Source organism: Dicentrarchus labrax, unplaced genomic scaffold (genome assembly GCF_905237075.1).
Source record: "Dicentrarchus labrax unplaced genomic scaffold, dlabrax2021, whole genome shotgun sequence".
NCBI classification, from domain to species: Eukaryota; Metazoa; Chordata; class Actinopteri; family Moronidae; genus Dicentrarchus; species Dicentrarchus labrax.
Window position 1 is genome coordinate 6,149,057 of NW_026136715.1, and position 23,642 is coordinate 6,172,698.

General features: G+C 39.6%; 2 protein-coding genes across 3 annotated transcripts; one reads left to right on the plus strand and one right to left on the minus strand.

Moving 5' to 3' along the window:
- The first annotated feature begins 1,074 nt into the window (after nt 1-1,074).
- On the plus strand, nt 1,075-9,786 carry LOC127377947 (lysine-specific demethylase 9). The gene is made up of 7 exons (XM_051426290.1): nt 1,075-1,707; nt 2,267-2,934; nt 5,721-5,858; nt 6,483-6,625; nt 6,801-6,968; nt 7,072-7,180; nt 7,305-9,786. Exons 1-7 carry the CDS (start codon nt 1,119-1,121, stop codon nt 7,827-7,829), a joined length of 2,340 nt encoding a protein of 779 aa, XP_051282250.1. The 5' UTR covers nt 1,075-1,118; the 3' UTR covers nt 7,830-9,786.
- Nucleotides 9,787-9,977: 191 nt separating this feature from the next.
- Nucleotides 9,978-22,714, minus strand: ptpn22 (protein tyrosine phosphatase non-receptor type 22). Of its 2 annotated transcripts, none has more exons than XM_051426288.1 (26): nt 22,385-22,714; nt 20,796-20,904; nt 20,155-20,231; nt 19,927-20,022; nt 19,699-19,737; nt 19,453-19,524; nt 19,204-19,263; nt 18,735-18,877; nt 16,021-16,087; nt 15,822-15,899; nt 15,552-15,638; nt 14,627-15,188; nt 14,438-14,524; nt 14,112-14,189; nt 13,912-13,983; nt 13,635-13,771; nt 13,285-13,312; nt 12,956-13,053; nt 12,725-12,800; nt 12,508-12,635; nt 12,343-12,370; nt 11,519-11,581; nt 11,130-11,233; nt 11,017-11,047; nt 10,842-10,925; nt 9,978-10,755 (listed from the first exon to the last, which is right to left on the minus strand). In XM_051426288.1, the coding sequence occupies exons 1-26, from the start codon at nt 22,484-22,486 to the stop codon at nt 10,694-10,696; spliced, it is 2,568 nt and encodes an 855-aa protein (XP_051282248.1). In that variant the 5' UTR covers nt 22,487-22,714; the 3' UTR covers nt 9,978-10,693. The 2 variants fall into 2 exon arrangements, with proteins under 2 accessions (XP_051282248.1, XP_051282249.1); XM_051426289.1 differs by having other exon boundaries at nt 12,725-12,793; nt 12,958-13,053; nt 22,385-22,703.
- Between the last annotated feature and the right edge of the window lie 928 nt (nt 22,715-23,642).

The following is a 23,642-nucleotide window of genomic DNA, read 5'->3' on the forward strand; positions in this document are numbered from 1 at the left end:
TGACTGAGGTAGTTTCATTTTATTGCTGATTTAGGGAAGCCGGGGATATTGACAAAGTATATCCTACTGATCCTGTACTTATCAGTAGGATATACTGATACTGTACTAATTCAAGTCATTCACGTTCTTAAATGATAACTAGGTCCCCATATGTACACTGACAAAGGTTTTGCTTGTCGAGTCATTCATCTAGTACATACTTTCCATTACAGGATCCCTTCCTAATCCGCTTCTGATGTTAGTGGAGAAAATCCAAAGTCCTTGTTGTGTGCAAAAATATATTTCAAATTAATTAATGAGGCTTCAGCAGTCTGAATTTGTCAAACCAGGTTTTGTATTTCTGTGTTTGGCTGCAGCGGTGTAGGGTCACATAAAGCGGCAATGCTGCACTAAAAAGACAAACTCTGGAACATACTCACTTTATATGTGTAACTCAGAGTCCTGAAACCTCATATTCACTTTTGATACACTTTGGAATATATTTTTGCACATAACCGGGATAAAAGGAGGATTTTTGTCCCACTTCACTTACATGACACACCAGGAAAGACTGGCCAGTGTAGGCCTATAAATAAAGTAGAATTAATTACGGCAAGCAAAAACTGGGGGGTGTGCACATGGAGGCCTGACTATTGTTTTAGAAAAATGTGACGCCATCCTTTAAATGACCCTTGTTGGGTTCCTCCAGTTAGCTATAATATTTATAGATTTAACAGTACTGTGTTCTGAAATGTGAGATCTTTGACATTTTCTAAATCCCCTCCTGTTTTTGAATGAAAAACTTTGCACATAGATGAATGAAATGAATGAGACACCCACAGCGCCACCCTGCGGGGAGAAGCGCTGCCTCTCGTGCCTCTGGGTAAATTCACCATGACGTCAGCTGAGCAGAAGTGAGTGCGTGCGAGGCAGCACGCATTCAGCCCGGTTTGAACTCCAACTCCCTTATAGCTTTGCGACATCAACAAACTACACTCCCCAGAGCTGCCCGCGTTACGCGTGCGCAACAGCGCCAAAACATTGACATAAACTACAAATTAACGTCAAGAGGACTACAATTTTTCGGAGACCTGCGCAGTAGGAATCCCGAGTCCTTTAAATGTACTGTACGTGCAAAGATGGCAGCTCAAGTCGACTTGCTCCGTGCGAAAGTAGAAGAAGAAAGGCTGAGGGACAGTCTTGAAAGATTCATTAAAGAGAGGAAAAGGAAGAAGAAAAGGGACTTGTCGCCGTCAGCTGACAAACGGGAGGGGGCTGAGAAAGAGGCGAAGAAAGTGAAGCTCCATCACCACCAACACGCTGAGCACCGGAGCCACCGGAGCCACCAGCCGCATCAGCTGCAGCAAAATCCCGAACCCCACAACTTCAGCGCAGGTAAACATGACCTGCACAGCCACAAACACAGCCACCACCACCACCACCACGACCACGACCACGGTCTCAGCAACGGCACGAAAAAGAACCTGCAGCCGACTCTGCCTCCTCCTCCTCCTCCTCCTCCTCCGCGGAAGGTACCAGAGCAGCTGCAGAAGAAGCGAGCGGTGCCCCCCGAGCCACCTGCGCTGTTCACTTTCACGCCTCTCAAAATGGTCAAGGCCAAGCCCCAGGATTTCAAAGAAAAGCATCGGGATAAAGACCTGAAACTGAAGCTCAAGAAGGAAAACACCGAGGCCAACGTGAAACACGCTGAACTGAAGAAAAAGAGGGGTGAGCTTTATTATTATTTAGCATATTCAAAAGGGGGGAGGGGAGGGGGGGTCCCTATTTAGAAATAGAATTGGGTTTTTAATGGGTTCCCAAAGTGGTGACCAGGGACCAGCATAAGTCTGTGACAAGTACAATTTTAACTCAGTAGGATTTAGTACTGTAACAGGGTATACAATTATAATTTAGGACATAGGAGATTTTAATCTACTTGTTACTTTTTACTTGCCCTCTTACAACAGAGGCTGCTAATAGTGCCATTATAAAAAATAAATAATATATCTCCTTAAAGTCTTATTAATTTGTGTTGTGCAGTCTAAAAAGTGTAACTCATTTGGTAGTGCATGACAATAGATACGTTTGGTAGCTCCTGTACAATAATGTTGTGAGACTGGGTAGCACGCCATTATGAATTAAAAATACTAATTTAATGAATTGTACATTGTTTAAAAAATAATTTGATGTAGTGTTCAGCAGGGGCCATGGGGCTAGATGCAGTTTCCCCACCATTCTTTACATGTACCCTGCCCCCCCTGACTTTTCCTTATTTCTGTACCTGTAGAGCCAAGGCCCCACAATGAGAATGTCAAGTCTCTAACGCTGGAGGAATATCTCCTGAAGAAGAAAAAGAAGAAGAAGAAGCATCGCGAGGATGAGCACAGTGCCAAGAAGGTCCGATACATGCACAACAAAGCGGTTCAGACTGTATGTGCGGGGCTTGGAACCGACCTTACTCCGCCCATTTGTCCTGATCCGTCTCTGCCGGGCGCCATGAAGCACGAAAGCAATCGCCAGGCTGTCAGAGACACTGTCGGCAACCACCAACCCTACCTCCATGCTCTCAAACTGGGACACGTCCCCTTCCTCTCCCACCAAGACCACTACATCCGCAGCTCCTGCCTCCAGACAGGCACCTGGTATGGACGTTTCATGCATGAGGAGCGGCAAGCCAATGGTGGGGGATCAGTTCTGCATGCCTATGCTGATGAGCTAGCGAGTCTCAGCCCTGCTGAGATGGAGTGCTTTGCCCAGGAGTTTCTGGAGTTGGCCTTTGCTGAGAAGCCCAGAGGTGCAGCCTCCTATGCCTTGGCAGTGGTGCACAGCGCAGCCTCCTACCTGCCTGACTTCCTCGACTACTTTGCCTTCAACTTCCCCAACACACCAGTCAAAATGGAGATACTGGGCAAGAAAGACATTGAGACCACCACCATTGCCAACTTTCACTCTCAGGTATTTATCACATCTGAATTCATAGATCATAGGCACTGAGGAGAGCAGTGGTCATTTGGTTGGTTTGTTTAGATACAGTAAAAACAACATCTACTCTTTCTGGGGTCCACATCATGTTTTTACAATACATTAATGTTTTTACAATAAAAAAGTGACACCTAACATCTGACATCTATACAAGACAACAACACTCTTGACCAACACTAAGATGAAACAATACAATAATTCTAAACCTTTAGCAGTAATCCATGACTATGTTTGGCATGATTTACTACTTTCTGTGGTCAAAATCCTGGTAAGGAATTCAATGTCACCATTGCTTGACCATTTACTCTTCCCTGTAATGAACCACTTCTACATGGGAGCAATACAAACCCTCAGACCTTGTAAAATAATCATGTCTGTCTGAAAAGAGCAACAGGTTTCTGTAAAGTATCTCTGGAGATTTAGTTATGATTATATTTCAAGACGGATGGTATTCATTGTAGCTACTACCCTCATTCTGTATGGGCAGTGAAGTGTGATGTGAGCTGGTATGCTTTGCTCTACCTGTAACCTGTTTTAAATTGCTTTCTGTTGTATTTGCACATATTACTGAACAGTGATCTAATTGTTTAGACTAATGCTTAAACCAACTGTTTTATTAAATTACTAGGCATGAATTTCCTACAGTGTTCTGTAATTGTCATGCTTCTGCCCATTTTTGTCAATATCATATCTACTCACCTGTCCCATGTCACTTCACTCTCAATTATAACACTCGAAAACATTGTTTTCGGTAATTTTTTCAAGAGGGCGTGATTCTTAACCTGTTTTGAACCAAACACCATATATTTAGTCTTTTTTGACCTTAAGAACTCATACACATTCTTTAACTAATTTCAATTCCGCATTTAAGACCTTTTTCTAGTTTTTAGTTCCCAGATGTAGGTGCTGATGTATATATTGTGGAATCATCTGCATATGTTGCAATTGCATTGTTCAAAATTAATGGAAACTAATTTGTAAAAATGAATAGGAAACAAAAGCGGTCCTAAAAAGCTCCCTTGAGGCACACCACATTGTAGTGCTTTTACCTCAGAATAACTTCCATTAAAATATACTTTATATAAGATAACTTCTGATCCATGCAGCCCCCAAATGATTAAAAGCCGTAATAATCCAACTTCAGAAACAGTATCAGTTTTTCACATTTGAAAGAATTTGCCTTGGAACATTGGTGCATAAGAATCTAAATCAAGCGTAGAAAAATATAAATAAAGATAAAAAGATTTAAAAAATAGAGACAATAAAACGGAGCCACTATATACAAATATAATATTCTGTAACAACTTGATGGTCAATTATATAATACAGTGTCAATGTCAATCAATGTCTTGATCAATCAGCCAAGTTACTCTTTCGAATCTGATTTAAAGTTGGGCTGCACCTAATGATTATTTTCATTATCAATTAATCTGTCAGCTACATTATCATTTAGTTGATTATTTAGTCTATAAAATGCCCAAGTTGATTCATTCATTTCATTCATTCATTCTAATTTAGTAGAAATTATAGAGTAGAACATGATTAATGGAATAATCATTCCATTTCCATTTAATTGTCTAAATCAGAAAATCCACTAAATGTTAACATCGTTTTCATATTGCTGGTAAAGTATACAAGAGTGCAATGGCATAGAAAAGAATGCCCTCAGATAGAAAATATACTGTATTAAGGGTGGTCTCTAACTGTATTAAAAGCTGTGCAGTAGTTTCTCTGATAACATTGTAGTAAAGTACAGCAAATTGAAGGCCAACCCACAGCCCAGGTACACGTTTACCAACCAGTCTTTGACTCTGTCCAAAGTACACTGCTGTTAAGTCTAAAATCCTGTGCTGGTGCCAAGTGGTACCTGCGCTTAAAGAACGGAGCTGCTTTGGTTCTGTGATTATTAGAGATTATACTTTCACTGCCTGAGAAAGATGGCAGAGAGGAGAATGAATGAGCCAGGATTTGCATGTGTGATGTTAGATCTGCAGAGGACACAGAGAGCTCAGTGGCTTTCTGTTTATGCAGGGAATGTAGACCTAGTTTGATCATTTCAACACTGCAGAGTCCAGAGAATAAATTGATGCTTTGAGAGCATAATGATTGGACTAAAATGCTTTGTTATATCTGCTGCACTTTTCTGGGTCAGCGCTGTATGCTGCTGGATAGAAAACATGTTATAATCGCAGCAGTGTTCACATACCAGGAAAATAATGTTATGCAGATTCATGTAGCCTAAATACTCACCTGAAAAAAAAAAAGAAATCTGCATTTAATAGTAATTTAATAGTAATAGTAAACTCACCTGCTGCTAGAATCAAAGTGCAAATTCTACCTCTAATTTGAAGGGTTATTTCAGACAAAAGTAATAGTTTAAGTTACATACTGCCTCCGTGGAGCAGTCATTTTGTTTTTTTGCTCAGAGTAGTACAGTGATGACCACTCGAGGAAGTGAGGACATTTTAGTATAGCATTAGCAATTATATCTCGTACTGTAAATACAGCATATTTAAGACAGAGGCTAAATTGTCAAAATGACAAGAGCTGTGTTCCTTTTGTACACTGCTTACTAAACCTGTGCAGGTTTTGAGGAAAAGTGACAAAATTAAATATGCAAAACAGTCAGTATGGATCTTTTTTTGTGTACACTAACTGTTAAAACTGTATAGAATGACAATTAGTATACAGTGTATACAGTTAGTGTGCAGAATCAAATGGGACACACTGAATGACAGAAGCTGTGTCTCCACTCCTAGGTGAGCCGGACTTACTGTTCAGGAACGTACCGGTCTGGACCCATGAGGCAGATCAGCCTGGTGGGAGCCGTGGATGAGGAAGTTGGAGACTATTTCCCAGAGTTCCTTGACATGCTGGAGGAGTCGCCCTTTCTCAAGGTCAGAGGAAGATTTATTTTTGGGGGAAAAGTTGGTACTTTAGCTTACATTAAAAAAAAAGTTCTGTAACTTCAGGCCTGATGAAGTGTCCTGACCCCTTGGCGCAACAGTCACAGCCGAATGTTTTATGCTCTAACATACCCTGTGCACCCTCCTCTAGACCTCAGGCTAGAATCACTTAATATGCTAAATTCAGCATGTTTCTGTCAGGAAGCTCATTAAGATGTACAAGTACTACAGGCCATAATAACTCCATTGCAAATGCATTGTTATTGCTGTAACATCTGTTCAGTCTGTTTGCATGTTTCATAAACAATATGTAAACACAAACTAAATAACATACAGTATTTTGTCATAATATGGTGGCTTGGAATCCCATTTTTCATCATTTGCAAAAACATACTATTTCTGTGATTCTAGCATAAGCCCATGCCCACAGGTTTAGCAACATATAGTATACTATATTTAACTGGTGGGATCCCACTCTAAGCTTGTTTGTGGAATTTGGTTGAATTTCATAAAGGTAAAAATTACAGCTGTGTGTGTGTGTGTGTGTGTGTGTGTGTGTGTGTGTGTGTGTGTGTGTGTGTGTGTGTGTGTGTGTGTGTGTGTGTGTCACCATAGATGACTCTACCATGGGGAAGCCTCTCCAGTCTGAAGCTGGACTGTCGCTCCCAGAGTGACGATGGGCCCATCATGTGGGTGCGACCAGGAGAACAAATGGTACCCACTGCTGACATGCCCAAGTCGCCTTTCAAAAGACGCAGGTACAACCCCAGCTGCCGAGGAAATATAAGAACCCAGTTCCATATTCATAGAGGATAGAATAATAATTGTAATGGGAAAACATTTGAGTTTAGGCAGGACTGTGAGAATACAGACTGAAAACCTGTCTTCCCGTGCTTCTCATATCCCCTTCCATCCTCACATATTTTTGTCTAGGTCCATGAATGAGATAAAAAATCTACACTACCTACCGAGGGCCAGTGAACCCAGAGAGGTCCTGTTTGAAGACCGGACTAAGGCCCATGCTGACCATGTAGGTCAGAGTTTTGACTGGCAGAGCACTGCTGCTGTCGGGGTACTGAAGGCAGTGCACTTTGGAGAGTGGTGAGTGTCCTTTCATATGCTTTAATTCTTCTTAATCACATAAGGATATGTGATAAGGAAGGAGTATTAACCTGTGTTTTATGGTTTTTATAATCTATTGCAGGAATAACCGACCTCGGATAACCAAAGATGTAGTGTGTTTCCAAGCTGGGGACTTCAACGAAGTTGTCCAGAGGCTGCAGTTGGATCTGTACGAGCCCCCAGTGTCTCAGGTGAGAACCCGAATTTTCATACATAATCCATTTCATACATAATCCCGCCACATATTGGATTTCCTGGACTGTGTGTCATATGCCAGAAAACATTTAAAACATGAACCACTGTGTATCTTTCCAGTGTGTCCAGTGGGTGGACGATGCCAAGCTCAACCAGCTGAGGAGGGAAGGCATCCGCTACGTCCGGGTCCAGCTCTGTGACGACGACATTTACTTCATCCCAAGGAACGTCATCCACCAGTTTAAGACGGTGTCTGCAGTCTGCAGTCTGGCCTGGCACATCCGCCTCAAACAGTACCATCCAGAGGAGAAGAACAAGGAGGAGGAGCAGCGGCCAAACGATCTCAGCCCCACCTCAGGCCGAGTCTCTTTTTCCTTCCCCGCCAGGCCTGACGCCACCGTAACCCCCTGTGCGCGACCACAGGGAGACAACACCCAAGGTGGGGTGGCAAAGACTGAAGAACCAGAGTTCCAGAGGCCGGCGACACCTCCCAAGGAGCCTCAGCCAGCCCCTCCACAGCCCACCAAATCTGCTCACTTACCGCCGACATACCTTTCCTTGGAACCAGTCCACTCTGGATGTACACCTTCAAAAGAGCCCACTCTTCCAAAAGTTCTCGGCCACAATTTAGACTTCCCTAAATGACCTTCCTCCACCCCCCCACCCCCTTAAGTCTCTCTTTCTGCCCACTTTGGGAGGAGAAGGAATTGTCTAAAACTGACATCTGTGTCAATCAGGAAACATTTCAACTTAAATTATTCTTGGCTTTTTGTTGTCTTGGTTTAGTGTTGGTTAAAATGTTCAGCCAAAGTATTCTGTTTAAAGGTCCGGTGTGTAGCATTTAGGGAGATCTATTGGCAGAAATTGAATATAATATTCATAAGTATGTTTTTTTGTGAGCATTGCAAGCCACCGTACTTTCTCCTACACACCTGGAATGAGAGGGTGAGGCGAAGGGATTGTAATCTGCAACTACACCGCTGGATGCCACTAAATCATACACACTGGTCCTTTATTATGACTATGTAACACATGTTTTTGTATTTGACAGCACCTGAACTGGAACTCTTTACTGTCTCATTCAAAAGGTGTGTACCATATACAGAAAGTAGTATTTTATAAGTTGCCACACTTACTGTAGGAGACAAAATCTTTAATTTATTCTCAAGGCTCAGCTGTTTATTTTTTGGCAGAATTATTTCATGGAAGATGGAAGTCTGGGGCAGTTTTCACAAGTGCAGGTGGAATGATTGTTTACATACTTAATGTATGATTACTCTGGAAGCATGATACTGACATTATACTATCGTATTCATTTCAGTGGTAGAGGCATAAAGACTAACCTTGTGAAGAAGATGCAGTTCACTTAGTTTCATAGACAGATTTTCTGAAAAACTGGAACTTTTCCATTCTAATCAAAAGCCTGGCACATATTGGATTTCCTGGATTGGTCACAGCCAGTAAACATAGGATAATCGAAAGGAGTAAATGAATGTGTAAGGATGAGTAATTAAACTACAAACACGTAAAACCTTTTTTGTCAGCTTCTTAAGTTGCAATTTTTTATTTAAATGCCATTTTATACAGCACCCTTTTTCTTACTGTTGATACTGTTTTTGATATTTTATTTATTTTCTTAAGATTGAGCTCAACATAAAAACACACAAGTTTATAAGGTGTGATGAATATTTAAGATTATTATCTAACTATAGGGGCACCTCTAAATGACGAAGGAATTACGGCTATTGCATTTAGCAATAATTGTCTGAATCTTTTCTTCAGGTGTGGAGTATGTCTTCAGAATTTGGTATGTAAATATTATGTTGTTATATGTGAATGCTGTTTGTGCTCTCAAGTCATTTTTCACTTCAAATTCATCTTCACCTTTAGTTTTAGCTGGTAATGTCACTGGGTTGATAAAGGCACCGTTGTAGAAGGTCACTGTGGTTTAGTGTAATTGTGTTGATTTAAACTGCGAATGCCTCGAGTTCGTTCCAGCAAAGTCTGAAATAATGAAGCCTCCTACAAAATGATCCGAGGCTGAACTGTTCCGCAATGGAAGTGAATTTCACATTTCTTTCAAAAATGATCGATCCTAAAAATATCTTCACTTCATATTGAGCGTGGTTACCCAGAGTTTCTGATCAGAGATCTACACTTCACCTAAACCTCACACAGGCTTTCATTATGTGGTCTTCTATAAGCAGTCTTCTGTAAAGGAAGTGATCATGTGATACTGCCTTTGCTCTACCACTGACTACGTCTTAGTGCCTTGTACTGTATTCAATTAGCCTCATTTAAAACTGTGAGGTTTATTTGCTGATGAATTGGATGGTGAAATGGGTATTGGCCAAGCAGCCATAGTGTATCTTGTTTCTTTTATTTAAAAAAATGTTGCTCGCATTCATTTTGAATTCTACATCTGCATGTCACCTGGAAGCAAACAATTACTACATCCTAGTGTTATTGGAATTTCTGCCTTTTATACTAGATCCTTTTCAGGAAGCAGGATACTTATTTTTGTTTGTCAGAAATATGACTGTCATAGGGTCTTGACTTAATAGCTCAAAGTAGAAATAAATGAACAGTTCCAATACTGTCACATCAGCCTTTTGTCATACTTGTTGCGATGCTCTGTGTTTAAGAACCAATGATTGCTGTTATTAATGTTTGTACTGAGATGATTTTTATACTTTTTGTCAGTTTCCTGAGTGATCAGTTAGAGACATTAGGGATCTGTTACTAATAAGATTCAGTCTTGTTATGTAGGAAAAAAAATGCAATGAAAATACATAGATTCCCTATATTTTTTAATAAATACTTTTTTTGTGTAACCAGTGTAACACAGTTCAACTATACACTTGTATCAGATGCATGTTCACTATGCATTACGTTCTCTGTACCCAAAGACATTCTGTCCAAGAGGTTGATGGTCCTTCCTTTTTAAAAGATAATCCTTTTAGAAACTACTGAATTATGACTCAGAAACAAAACTAAACATGGTTAACTTAATGATGTAAAGTCTATTGTCTTTATAACAGAAGAAATGACATGCTGATGAACTAAATGCAATGTTATACCCGTTTTCTTATTTCATATAAGAAGCACAAACTCGCAGATGCTTGCATAACTAAATATATTCCTCATATGCCAACAGTTTAACAGCATTGCCTTGAGAATGAAAACAAGAAGTGTAAAACTTCTCACCGCAGACTGCTCACTTCCTCAAACTAAATATTCTAGAGGCTGACTTTTTCTTTCAAGTCATTGGTCCGAGTGGCTGTCCGTGTTGTTCGACGGGGCAGTTCAAAATTTGCACCAAAGCTGGTAACAAGGCACTTCCTGTACTCTGCTGAGGGTGCTACTGTGCTGTGCGAGACAAAGAGAAGCAGCCTTCAGTGCAGTATCTTCAAGGGATACTTGTGATAAACTTCCAACAGTCCCAGGTCCCAGGCGTATCCCGATCATTAGAAGAACAGGTCCAATTTGTTTTTACGTTCAGTGAGATCTCAAACCCAGGTCTGTGGATAACTCCTGGGGCCTTTTGGCTTTCCAAACCGGTTCCCAAATCCTACGAGAGATGAAGACGGTGTCATAAAAACTGTATATAACATTGTAATATATTTGAATGTTGCATCAAAATAGATGCAGGCCTACCAAATTTGAATAGTGAAGATGAGGCACCATGTGATGGAGGTGGTGTTCCAGGTTGAGTGGGAGGTGGTGGAGGAGCAGTTTTAGCTGAGAATGAATTTTTTTTAGACGTTAGTCCTTCTTTTCTCATAGACATTAGTGCATTTATTGAGCTGAAATGTAAATAACCATCACTTACGTTTTTGTTTGTGTCTAAAAAACTTAAGACTCTGCAATAAGGAAAGAAAAACAGATTTAGTTGGCTGCACATCCTTTGAACTAATAACTAGTGGTGTGTAGCTCTTATCGTACCTTTGTTCTAGACATGCTCTTCTCGTTGCTTTTTTCAGATATGTTTCCTGATGTCTCAGTGTTCAGAGAGAGCCTGTGGTTCAAGTCATGCTGTCCCACTTGTGCTGATGAATGCAGGAACAAAACAAAAAAAACTGAAAATGTTCTTTTCCAAAATTCCCAGATGACAACCCTTTTCAAACTTTACTACATCAAGGCTTTGTAAGAACAAATAATTAACAATTGATTATTATTATTACTGGAATCACCACAGCCATAGATGTGTGATGTATGTGGTTGAATGTTTTTCACATGACACGGTCCTGCATACGTGTGTCTAATAATAACAGTATGTGTGAAAGAGGCCATTGTGTCGTGTGCAGCCCCTTTTAATGCTTGAAGCTACTCACCACTTCCTCCTCCAGCCACGACCACAGGAGGTATAGTGAGCTGCTGAACTGCAGTAAGGGGCTCTGAAGTAGAAACGTAAAGATAAACTACCCCCAATATAGGAACAATGTTTTAAATTAATTATGAACACACTTGGCATTTTACTAAGCAAGCCTTCACATCTTGTTTTGGTAAAGGAGGCCTCCTAGTGGTGAAGATATGTACTTCTAGATGCTCATTTTAACCTGCATGCTGTTGTGTATACTCAACAAGCACAATGCAACTGTGCAGAATGTGATAGATTACAGACAACAAAAACATATTTGTTCACTGACCTAAAGTGCTACATTAAGGGACTGTCAACAAATTCAAGGAAAAGACAGAATCTAACAATGAATTATTCCTACAAAGTATTATTTGTATTATTGTATTATTAGCCTGATAGACCCCATTCCTCTGTGCCAAAGACCTCCTTTGTTCTCTAAAAGCTATTAAAAAAAACACAACTGAGCCACATCACTGACATTTTCATTAATCAAGATAAACATGAGCAATGTAGTTTAAGCTGAGTCAAACATACACCCTCCTGCTGCTGTTAAGTCACTAGAGCACCAAATCTGTGACTGATAATAGAACCCGACTAATGCACTGTTTAGTAACATTTGATAAAGCAACGGTGCCGAGCTGATTTAGCCCTTTTTGAAAATGAAAGCAAATATTTTTCATTCAATCTTCAGTAGGAAAGAACAGGCTTGGGCTCAGTGCGACGGAGAAGTCAGCCGGTTTAGAGATTTCAGGTTACGTGAAATGAAAGCAGAAGAGAAAGGAGTTTTCAGTAGCTTACCTTGTCTTGAACTTTTAGCTCGAACACTCTAGTGTGAATGATTGAAAGCAGAAATATTAATGCCTAACAAATGGAAACGTATGTTAATCACTATGAGTCAGTGAGTGTTACTTTTTTGCGTGCTCTCTGTAACCCCCAATTTCTGATTTATTTGATTTTCATTACCTTGCTCCTGCTCTTAACAACGTCGAGGAATTTCTTAGGCTGAGAGGTGCCATCCCACTCGGATGACAAGCCTACCCTTGGTAAGGGTTGTGTTGTTTCTGAGGGCTGCAGGCAGAGGGCGGTTGGAACTGTTGGAAAAGAAAACTTCACTTAGAGGATGAGTACTGTATGAGTTAAACTTTGTGTCTCTGTTATAAGGAGGCCATGATAAACTCACTCTCTGGTGTGGGAAGGACAAAGGACTCGGGGGTTCTGTCAGGAAGGGGAGGAGTCAGTCTCTCCTCAGCTGCACAACCAAAGATAATCAACAGCAGCTAAATGTTACACATTTGTACACCTTCTCTTCAAATGACATAAACAGAAATGTTGGTGGATTTGGCTTTGGATAGCGAAGGATAATATCAAAGCAAAGATCAAAATTAGATCATAATTCAAGTCTGGTCGGCTTACTTTGAGGAAGCAGAGGAGTCAGTGGGCTCAGAGGTGGACAGAAAGGGTGGAGGTTTGAAGTTGTATTTAAATCAAGATCAGGATGTGTTACTGGTGCTAGAAATGTCACATGAAAATACAATACTATTGAAATGATCACACATGTAGTTATTGCAGATAATGTGAGGGTTTTTTTGCAGGTGAAAAACAGTGTAAATGTTACAGCAGTAAATTTGAACTAATCGTCATATAATTGCATCCTATCATTTATTAAACAGTCAGCTGGTTTAATTATCATCTGGGGCATATGCATTAGATCTGAACACTGTGTTACTATAAATATCTTACCTGTGAAGGTCATTTTTGCTCTCAGACTCTACAAGAAAGAGAGGTATATTGCTGTTACATAGCTGCTGTGATATTTGTAATGCTCCCACTGTACAGTATGTTTATACAGAATGATTTCAGAAACCTGTTCGGGTGTAAATTTCAGGTTTAAATCTCCTATTATTTCAGCTCCCATTTTACAATTCATGGTTTGGGTGACACATTCACATTAACATTCTCAATTGACTACAAGTGTCTGTCAAACAGATGCTGGCTCATTCTGTCCATGAATAATGTGAATGTATATAATTTATCATTCAGTTTATCTTTCAAACTTGCAGAACGTCACTCAACAGAGACTTAATTCTTACCTTACTCCTCGACCAAGTTTTAGTTTCATTCTGAGATGCAGTGGCAGCTGGCTTTGAGTTACAGAACCATTCTGAAGACATTCCTACTCTGTTCAGGTTCACTGCTGGTGTGACCTCTAAATTCTGCTCCACTGGAGCTGAAAGGCAAGCAACAATAATCAATTTCATACCTAATTTTAAAGTAAAACCTACTATTCACAATTATTATATATATATATATATATATATATTTATTTTATTTCATAAAGTATTGGGATTTATGATATTCTGAAGTCACCTTCATCAATAGCCAGCTCAAATGATTGTGGGGTTCTCTCTGGAAGTGGGGGGACAGGTGAGGGGGGACTGCCTGGTAATATAGAAATAATTTCTATTAATTCAATTGCATTTATTAAAGTTAATTCAAACATTCTGTGCGTGCTATAACAGGTTTTAAATATTTGTCTTAAATATAATAATTATTATATATTTGCTCACCTCGCAAGTCCCTGACAGCCTCAGCAGCAGCATTGTGTGGAATGATAACCATTAACTGTTCACAGGGGTCTGAGTGCTCTGAATGACAAAATCCCAACATGTTACATGTATATGCTCTAAAAGTCCAGGATATACTGTATTAGCAAGTGTAATATAACAGGGAGGTCATGTGTGCTTCCTTTATTGTATACAGAATAATTAGATGATCAGAAACTGTGAAATATGAATTTATAAAATAAACCAAAGGAAGTGAAGAATATATGAGTAAGCCTGATAGAAGCTAATGGTTTATATCCCGCACTATCATCTGCACTAAGAGCACTTACCTGCATCCTCAGCCAGAATATAGGATTCAGGGGTTCTTTGAGGTAAGGGAGGAGGTGCCTCTTCATCTGTATGAACTTCAATAGTACCTACAAAATGCACATCAGTTTAGAGAAATATCTACAAAATTAAATTCTACAACCCTGCTGTCTGTGTTATAAGACTAACACATGCACAAATATAAATGTTACCTGAGGCAGGAGAGTTAAGCTCCAAAGTCTCGCCATTCAGACACACTGAGGGGGTGCTGAAGATGGGGCTATCTGTCTGTTGTTTGTCGTCTTCAGCAGAGTCCATTGGTGCGTCCTCTAAAAGAGGGGAGCTCATTGGAGTGTCAAAGTAGGGGTCTTCCACCATCAAACAAATGGCTGCTGCCACAGCTGGTGTGGGTGGAGGGTTCAGTGATGGTATGTCGTCACTCTCCTGTATCCTCTCCTCTACTGCATGGGTTCTCTGGCTGGTATACACCAGTTTGGGTGAGTTCATGGGTCCCTCCTGCAGGTCTTGGGTGGTGGCCATAACCTCAGGAAAGGTACGGAGTAGATCCCATTGTTGGTGGTCCCAGTGCGTGTCCTTGGCCCTCAAGGCAATGAGATTTTCTGGAGCTGAAGGCAAGGGAGCGTGGTACTGTCGTAAAACATCCCTTTCCTCATCGAGCAGCTGCTGGAGTTGTGGCAGCAAATCCAACTCCTCACTCAGGTCGCTGTGCTCGCTTTCAGTGTCAGGTGTAATAGCAGATGGGACCACTGTCACCTGGCCAGTTTAACAGATCATAGTGAGTCACAACAGCTTTTGATAAATGAAAAACATTTTCATGTTAATGCCTTAATGCTTGGCAAATATGAAATATGTATGAAAACATTTAGTATCTTGGTGTGAGCAATATTATGAAGTATGCAATCACCCAGCCTTTGATTTGATTATTTTCCACTTGGATCATGTGACTGAATTCTATGTCATTGTAACCGAAACCGCAAGAAAGTCTGCCACAGCTGTTGTTTCTGCTTTGCTGGCTGTGGTGGTTGTGCTTGTCTGTTGGTGTTGGTGGAGCATGTATTTGTACATTTCCAGTGTTTTTATGTACTCATTTACAATGGAGTGTTCCTGGTCACTCACCTTATTGCTGCAGGTCTGTGCATCCAAGGACTGGAGATAATTCTCAAAAAGTAACCTGATGGTTCTGTAGACCAGCTCATATTGTTCCTGAGGTTAAACAACAAAAACCTGCTCTGTTAGGCCCTGAGGGCATCAACACAAATCCTCAAAACATATTTTAAAGAGGGAAGCATCTGACATGAAGAATTGCCTGAAATGTGGCTCTGCTTGTTGGAAGATTTTTTACATGTGATGCTTTGTTAAGAGAAGAGGAAACCACAACTACCATACCTTGGTTTGAACAAGCGAGGGCCTCTGGGTTCTCATGTTTTGAACTAAGTCGTAGATGTTGAAATCTGGTGGGATCCTCTAAAAACAAGCACAATACAAATTCGATCTTTCCGATTAAATTAATCAGACTTAATATATATATATATTATATATATAATAATAACAATGTGCAGAAAGTACTGTGGCAGGAATATCTCACATGGTTCTTGAGGAGGTTCCAGGTATAATCAATGACACACAGGGCTCCTGTTCTACCACAGCCGGCACTACAATCACAGCAGCAAAAAGTCACATTTCCACCAGCTCAGGGAGCTTAGGGACAATTCAATATGATTAGTCAAACAATTGTTAGTTATAAAGGGGCTGAAGAAGGCAGACAACAGATTGTCTAACTCTGTGACATGATTATCTTGATTTTCTGGTACCAATTTAACTGCATTGCCTAAACCACACCCATCCGATAAGCAGGTTTAAACAAATGCTGATAGTCATTTCCAGTTCCCTAATTTAACCAGCTTTAAAATGCCTATGTCAGTGAAATTCAGAGATAAAGAAAAGATAAATAAATAAATAAAAGAGGCTTTGACTCAAAACCTGACAGTATACTGTTTGGGTTTCCATGAATTTGGTCATTAATAATGCAATACGATTATCCTCTATAGTACCCCTATGAGTATAGTATAATGTCATCAATAAACCACAAGGGAAGGATACATTATAAAGTTCTGTTTTAGGAAACAGGAAACAGAAGTTGACTCAACTCCTGTTCTTGAGGCTGCAGAGAAGTTTGTGAAATTATGCCCTTTTCCTGTGTGCGTCGAGGAAGAAAATCACATTTTGTGGCTGGCTTTGTGTCTGACTGTATTTTTTTCAAACAGCTGTCTAGTGGTGATATCACTCAGAGGTGGAGTGACTGCCTGCTGTGTAGGTTGGATCTGCCACTGACTCAACATTCCATTTCTGACACGTCATTCTCAAAAGACGTGGGCATTTTTCTATGGTATTTTATTAGTTATATAAATATATATGTGTGTGTATATACATATAAATATAAAGGTAAACACATGCAAAACCAAAAGAAAATTCTGTTGCAGCATTATATGTACTTCAATATACTTTCAAATAACATATATTTATTTAAAATAAAATAAAAAGTAACTGACTAATTTAAAGGTCCATCCATTTTTGAGAAATACATTTCCTTTTTGTACATATTTTCATAAACCACACTATAATTATCATAAACTACGCTTATCTTATCTTGCAGTGAACCTCACATGGGTCCTATTCCCTACCCCTACAAATTGATGTATATTTGTGCACACAAAAAATATCCAATGTCACTTTTTTGCACCAATTCACACCCCAGCTGAGTTTCAGTTAAACAGTAGATGTGGGTTTTATGAGCCAGAGTGTAAGTGCTGGAAAAACTGAGGGGAAATGCACACACAAACACTTAAACCTAGTGGGTCGTTGGCTACCCACCTACGCACACTTCCTGTCTTAAAGAAAAGGGAGGAGGTACCTAACCTCTAAGGCCGAAAGCAGGGGACATATACATGTTGCCCACAGGCAATATGTTCCCATAGTAACTAAACAATCAAAACCAAAGGTTTCGATTCAAGTTATAACACCTTAGAACTGAATAGAGAAATGTATCGTTACAGTTCATCTCCTGATACTGCAACAAAGCAAGCCCTGTCCATCCAGTAATTATAATAATCATTGTACACTTAATTTGTAATAGCACATTTCATACAGTACATGATCTGCAGCTCAAAATGCTTTACACACATTTGCATGAAAATGTTTAAAACAAATAAATTAAAAGATGGTAAACAAATAATTTGGTACAAAACCTGAGTAGAAAATAAAATATTTCAATAAAATAAGTGTGGTAACAAGAAACTTCCTTAAAGCAAAATTCAAAAATATGAATTTCACTATGTTTTTTTCATGTGTAGGCGGTTACCTCCTAAGTCTGAAGGTACTAAAAAATTCCGAGCCTTGTAAACTACTGATGTCATTTTTAAACATGCTTTAAAAGAGAGAGGGAGCCACTGAAACACTGCTAATGTGCTGCCAATTATTAGTTTAGTTAAGACTCTGGCATGGCGCTGGCGCAAACTGAAGTCTATTCACTGATTACTTGGGTAGTCCAGTTAAAACAGCACTGCAATAAAGATACGACCAAAAGCATAAATCCATTTCTTTTCATCAGAAAGTCCAAGATATGGTCTGATTTTCTATATTTCTAAGGGTAAAGAATTTGGTCTTAGTGACAAAGTGACATTTCTGTAAATGTAAGTCATAATCTATAATATATTATACCCACATTTGAAGTTATAATACTCTTTAAGCAATCAAACTATTTAGACTGTTGAGATTGTTAGGCGCGGCATATAGATACAATGGTGTGTTGCATACATAGCTATGAAATTTTACACCCATTTGCAGAGGTGGCAAAAGCACACACATTCTTTACTCAAGTAGAAGTACATATATGCTACTAATAGACATTATAATATTTTAAACACATTTATCAGCATTGACAAGAAACTCTCTTACAGTTAAATGAGTGTGGAACGTGTCTAAAACCCTTCTAGAAAATGCAACTAAATGCTTTTGTCAGTACAGTATGATCAATTGTGTCAAACCGAGGAGGACCAGGAGATACACATAACCCTTATCAGCACTTTCTCTGAGGTCAATTAGGATTTTTACTAAGGCGGTTAATGTTCTATGACCACTGCCAGAATGATATTTTTCATGAATAATATTATCAAATTATTATTAAATATATTGAATTGTTTATATACTGCAAGCAGGCTAAAACAGGCCTAAAATTATTCATCATAGATGAATCAAGATTTTTTTTCTTAAGCAGAATTAAGTTCCATAAGGAATCCTGACCTGCAGTGGATGCAAATGGGGACGTCATCATGGACTTGATAGGAGCGCATCTCATTTAACATTTCCAGAATGGGAGGGATGGAGTCTGGTACACCGTGATCTGGCCAGTTGACATAGTGCAGCTGTTTCAAAGTTCGGCTACACTGGATAAATAAAAGCATAGTAGACAATTATAATGCAAGTCTCTTTCCAGAACACATTTAATAAGGTCATATATCAGATCAAGTCAAACATAATCATCTGGCTTTTTACTATGTCACTGTGATAGCTGAAGAGTTAAATAAATAAAATAATTTTAGTAGACGTTGTGTCTCAAAGATGTCAAATATGACCACATTAGTTTTGAGATTTCAACAACTGCTTCTAGTCTTTGTAGCAGCTAATAACATGCTATCTGATAATCTCTTGGTTGTCTCAGGAGAATTACCTCAACTGTTTTTCTCACAGTCAGAGTATAAACACTACTTACATTGCGATAAGTCACCCGCAATGTCCTTGTCAGATAATCTCCTTTAGCTTCCTCAGAATCCTGCAAAAAGAACCGCCAGCAGTGCATCTTTAAGCTGAGTACTTATTCGTGCTGTTTAAAAAAAGGTAAGTGTTGCATGACACAGGTGTCATGTGAAGATAGTGTGAAATTAAGTCAGCATATGTTATGGAACTGTTCTAGGAACCGGTCAAAGTAGGAAGTGTGACTTGTGAGAATAAAAGTACTCACACAGTAAACTGTAAAAGGCTCACAAACAAATGGCTGCTCCTGCTTCTGTGGCCAGTAGCGCTCACACTTTTTCTACAAAAAAAGCAAAGAAAGCGCAATTTCTTTCACATTTTACTTTTCACACAGTTCTAAACCATCTTACAAACTTTGATGAAATACAAACTATACATCTATATGTATGCAACACAGTTTGACTGTTGAGAAAAAAAAGTAGAATATGGAAATGCAAAAAAAAACAGTAGTTACCTTTCCCATTTCAAACTCCCGACAGGCCATCACTACGATCTAAGGCCAAACATAACAATACAAATTACAATGTACCAAAATATAACATGACCATATCTTTACATAGGGGTGGGGGAGTTCAAAAAGGCCAGTCTATGTAGCCAGTCATTTTTGATCACTAAAGCACATTAATAGTTTTTTAGAGAGCAACATTATGTCTTAAAACACCTTGTTGTGTCCAGGTCATACCTTGATGTCGTACTCCCAAAGCATCCTGAAGAAGTCCAGTACTGTGTGAGGCAGAGGACCCTGAGTAGCAATGTAGGCCCTGGAACCTGACACTCCCTGAAGATAAAACGTAGCTTATAGTCAGAGGATGTTGCACAAACCACATTAGTTACACAAATGGAAATATACTTCAGATGCAATTTATGTCAATAAAAAAAGATTCTCTTCACAAGGGCACTGTTAATTTACCTTGATGAAACTGGCGTTGATGTAGTCTGTGTCATTTTTAGCTGTGGTGAGAGTGAGCTTTACCCTGCTGTGGTCAACTGAAAGGAAAAATGTAATTATAAATTTTAATGTTGCACAACTCAGGGGTCTTCGACTATGCTGTACCTTTTCACACCCTAATGGCAAAAGATGCATTAGTATTTATTAATACTAGACATGATCCACACTGTCAAATGTTAAGAAATGTAAGAACATATAGTGATTTCCAAAATTAATCAAATATTATTCATCAAAACAGTTACACTATACTGCATTATCAACCTAGTATACTTTTTTTTTAGCTCATAAATATAACATTGCATAATTTTCAGGTCATCTGCATCATAGTGTTTATGTATTTGCGTCTAAATATCATGCAGTCCCATGTTACTGTAGACTCGTAAGATTCTTTGATCCATCTACGATCATTTTCAGCATTAATGTGTCAGAGGTATGAGTATATAGAAGTCAAAGTTATGGTTCCTTATTATTATCTTATTATTATTAGATATATTATCTGACACAATCTTTACTACCCTGATGCAGATTTCTTCTTATAATCTTGTGCAGGAATATAAATGACAAACCAAAATTTTCATGAATATGCCGTGAGCAAAGCTTACAGGGAACAATGTCCTTGTATCGGTTCTTCTTGACGTTATCCTGTTTTTCTGCTGTCTTGCTGGGGTAGGTCTTGTCAGTGCGGTACTTAGTTGACTGGCTTTTCAACCTCTGAAAAACAAGAGAGAAAGAAATGTATTCCTACCACATACCTTTACAAAATATGTGTCAGAGAGGTTCAACTTCAAAACCTTATTTTATGGTGCTGCTGCTGTTATAGATTCCCTCACATTATAATTAAAAAATGATGTGCACATGTGTATTTAATACAACATTTTTATAGGGTGTAATGTAGTCTGATGTTTCTTGCTAATGCAGGAATGTAGTCAAGTTTTTGAATTTTGAATGAGCAAAACCAAGTTTTACAGTAATTCATTTTCAATGCAAGACCAGTAGTATGAAAATTATATGAGCCTCAGGATATTTGGGAATTGTTTCTTTAGGTCAAATGCTTTCAGGTCACAGCTAGCTTAACTGTATTTATCCCCACCTTACTGCTGTGACACATATATACGATAGTTATGGCACATTTGTAATTTTAAAATATGTTTTCAATCTTACAAGAGAGTTGGGAAAAAGAGGGGGCCAATTTCATGTGACCAATTGCACAATGGTCACACATGGTCATTTTTTATGTGATTCAACCCCGAATGACCAGAATCTGTGACTCACTTTACAAAAACTGACACGATGTCTTACAAACTGAAAGGATTTCCATCCGGAATTTACTGTGCGGAAGGCTTGACACTCAGAGTTAAGTCATGACACGTCCATGCTGACAGGATTTGTTAAGACACTGGTCTTTTTGTTCAGGGCAGTTCTTGCAGCTCCAAACAGTCTGCTAAAGGCCTCGCAGACCATCTGCACTGCTAACACCACAGAGTGCTTTTTGTTCACAAAGGAAGTGATGCAACAGACCCCTTGCTCTGGAGTGGTGGTGGGGGGGGGTCGGTAGCAGCAGCATGACACCAGAGGGACAGCATGTGAAACACACGGTGCTGTCCTCGGGCTCTGGCCTGTCACTCATCACCATGGCAGCGGCCCACAGATGATGTCACCCTGAGGCTTGAGACTTCTAAGGAAGAGTTTTTCAAGCATATATATATGTGCGTGTGTGCCTTTAGGTGTGTGTGTGGTGTGTGTGTGTGTGTGTGTGTGTGTGTGTGTGTCGTTGTTGTATATATACAAGACTACTAAATGATAAATGAACAAATGATAGACTGATTGAGTACTGTTTGCTAGTTGTTAGATGTTATAATGCATTTGGATATGGGTCTTCCTCATTCATGTTACTTCAGTGACAAGCATCGGTGCAAAGAGGAAGCACAAAAGTGGCGTTGAAGACATTATCACAACAGCACTGTGTTACTTCCCTGAACATGATGAACATGATGAAATTTGGACGTCTGGAAAACTTTCCTTCTCATTGTGCTTACTGACAGTTGATTCAGTATATACAAACATACCAGTTTTGACATGGTTTCGAATTATGTGATAATGAAAGCGACAGGAGAAATGAGTCTTCTATGTGGAGGCTTCAACTACATTACAACTCACAACAGTACTTCAACAAGAGGAACAAAACACTTACCGTAAACTCCCCAGCAATGCCATTGGGTGCCTCCTCGTCCACAGCCTCCTGTCTCACAAGCTGAGCCAGGAAGCTCCTCAGTATCCAGGCTTGATGCTCCATGACTGGCTCACTGCCTGGGATAGGGCACCTTTTACAGGCATATCAGGACACAAAGGTCCTTGTCCACCTTTCATGGATTAGAGTCGCCAAGGCTCGTGTTCAGGGCTGTGCGCTTCTACTGCACAGAGCACTTCTCTATTGCAACTCTGACATCAAGGAACTATTGTAAGGGAACGTGTGAGCTGTCTTAGAGGAAGCAAGAGTAAGCTAACAGGTTCTGTGGTCAGATTAAAAAGTTTGCCGCGCCCCCTGTGTGTCTCTCACTGGGTCCTAAAGTCACCCGGGTGGTTATATGTATGACAATGTCACAGACAGACTGAGAGGGAAACACCCACAAATAGTGGGCCACACATGTATGCATATACAGGCACACACAGCTGTTCAGAGTGTAGGGCAGGCTGTCTAGCCTGTTGGACAACATTCAGGACCCACAAGAGGAGTGGAGGAGGGAAGTGGGTAGGGATGGAGGCAGAGACAGAAGGAGTGGTAAAGAAAGAGGGTGTGTGAGAATCCTGATGTTCTGAGCCAGCAACCCATTTATGCCTACTGTATCCCCACAGTAGTGATTTGTTGTGGTTAAAACAAACTCACAGTAGTTGGGATGAAATACTATACTAAGTAAACTCTGCCATTTTGGTCAAATTCAAATGTATGTACTTACTGTAATTTGTTTAGTGGGTTGGCTGTTCAGTTTCTAAGTTTACTAAGTAGGCTTTAAAGAGAGATGAGGATGAAAAAAACAGTATCATGATAAAGAAAAACATACTGAAAACAGACTTACCATAAAAGCTGCCGTACAGTTCATGTGAGAGGAGGGGGAATACTCTGCCTCAGCTATATGTGAAATGAGAATGTTTTTTGTCAGATATGACATTATGAAGAAGACTGTGTTGCACGCTGCATTCAGCAGGTGTCCGTACATCAGTAGCATGGTGACCTCTAGTGGCTTTGTGGTGAATTAACACAAAGAGTCACTGGCATGAAAATGAAAATGAGTGGCTTTATTCAGTGGTTTTCGTCAAGTCTTATGTTGCAAATAGAATCCCATTTAATTCATTAACAATTTATGCAGCTGAGTGAAATGATTATGCTATTAGCTCAAAAGATGGAGGCTTTTACAATAAGAGGAAAACGAATGTGACCTATTTGTGTGGTA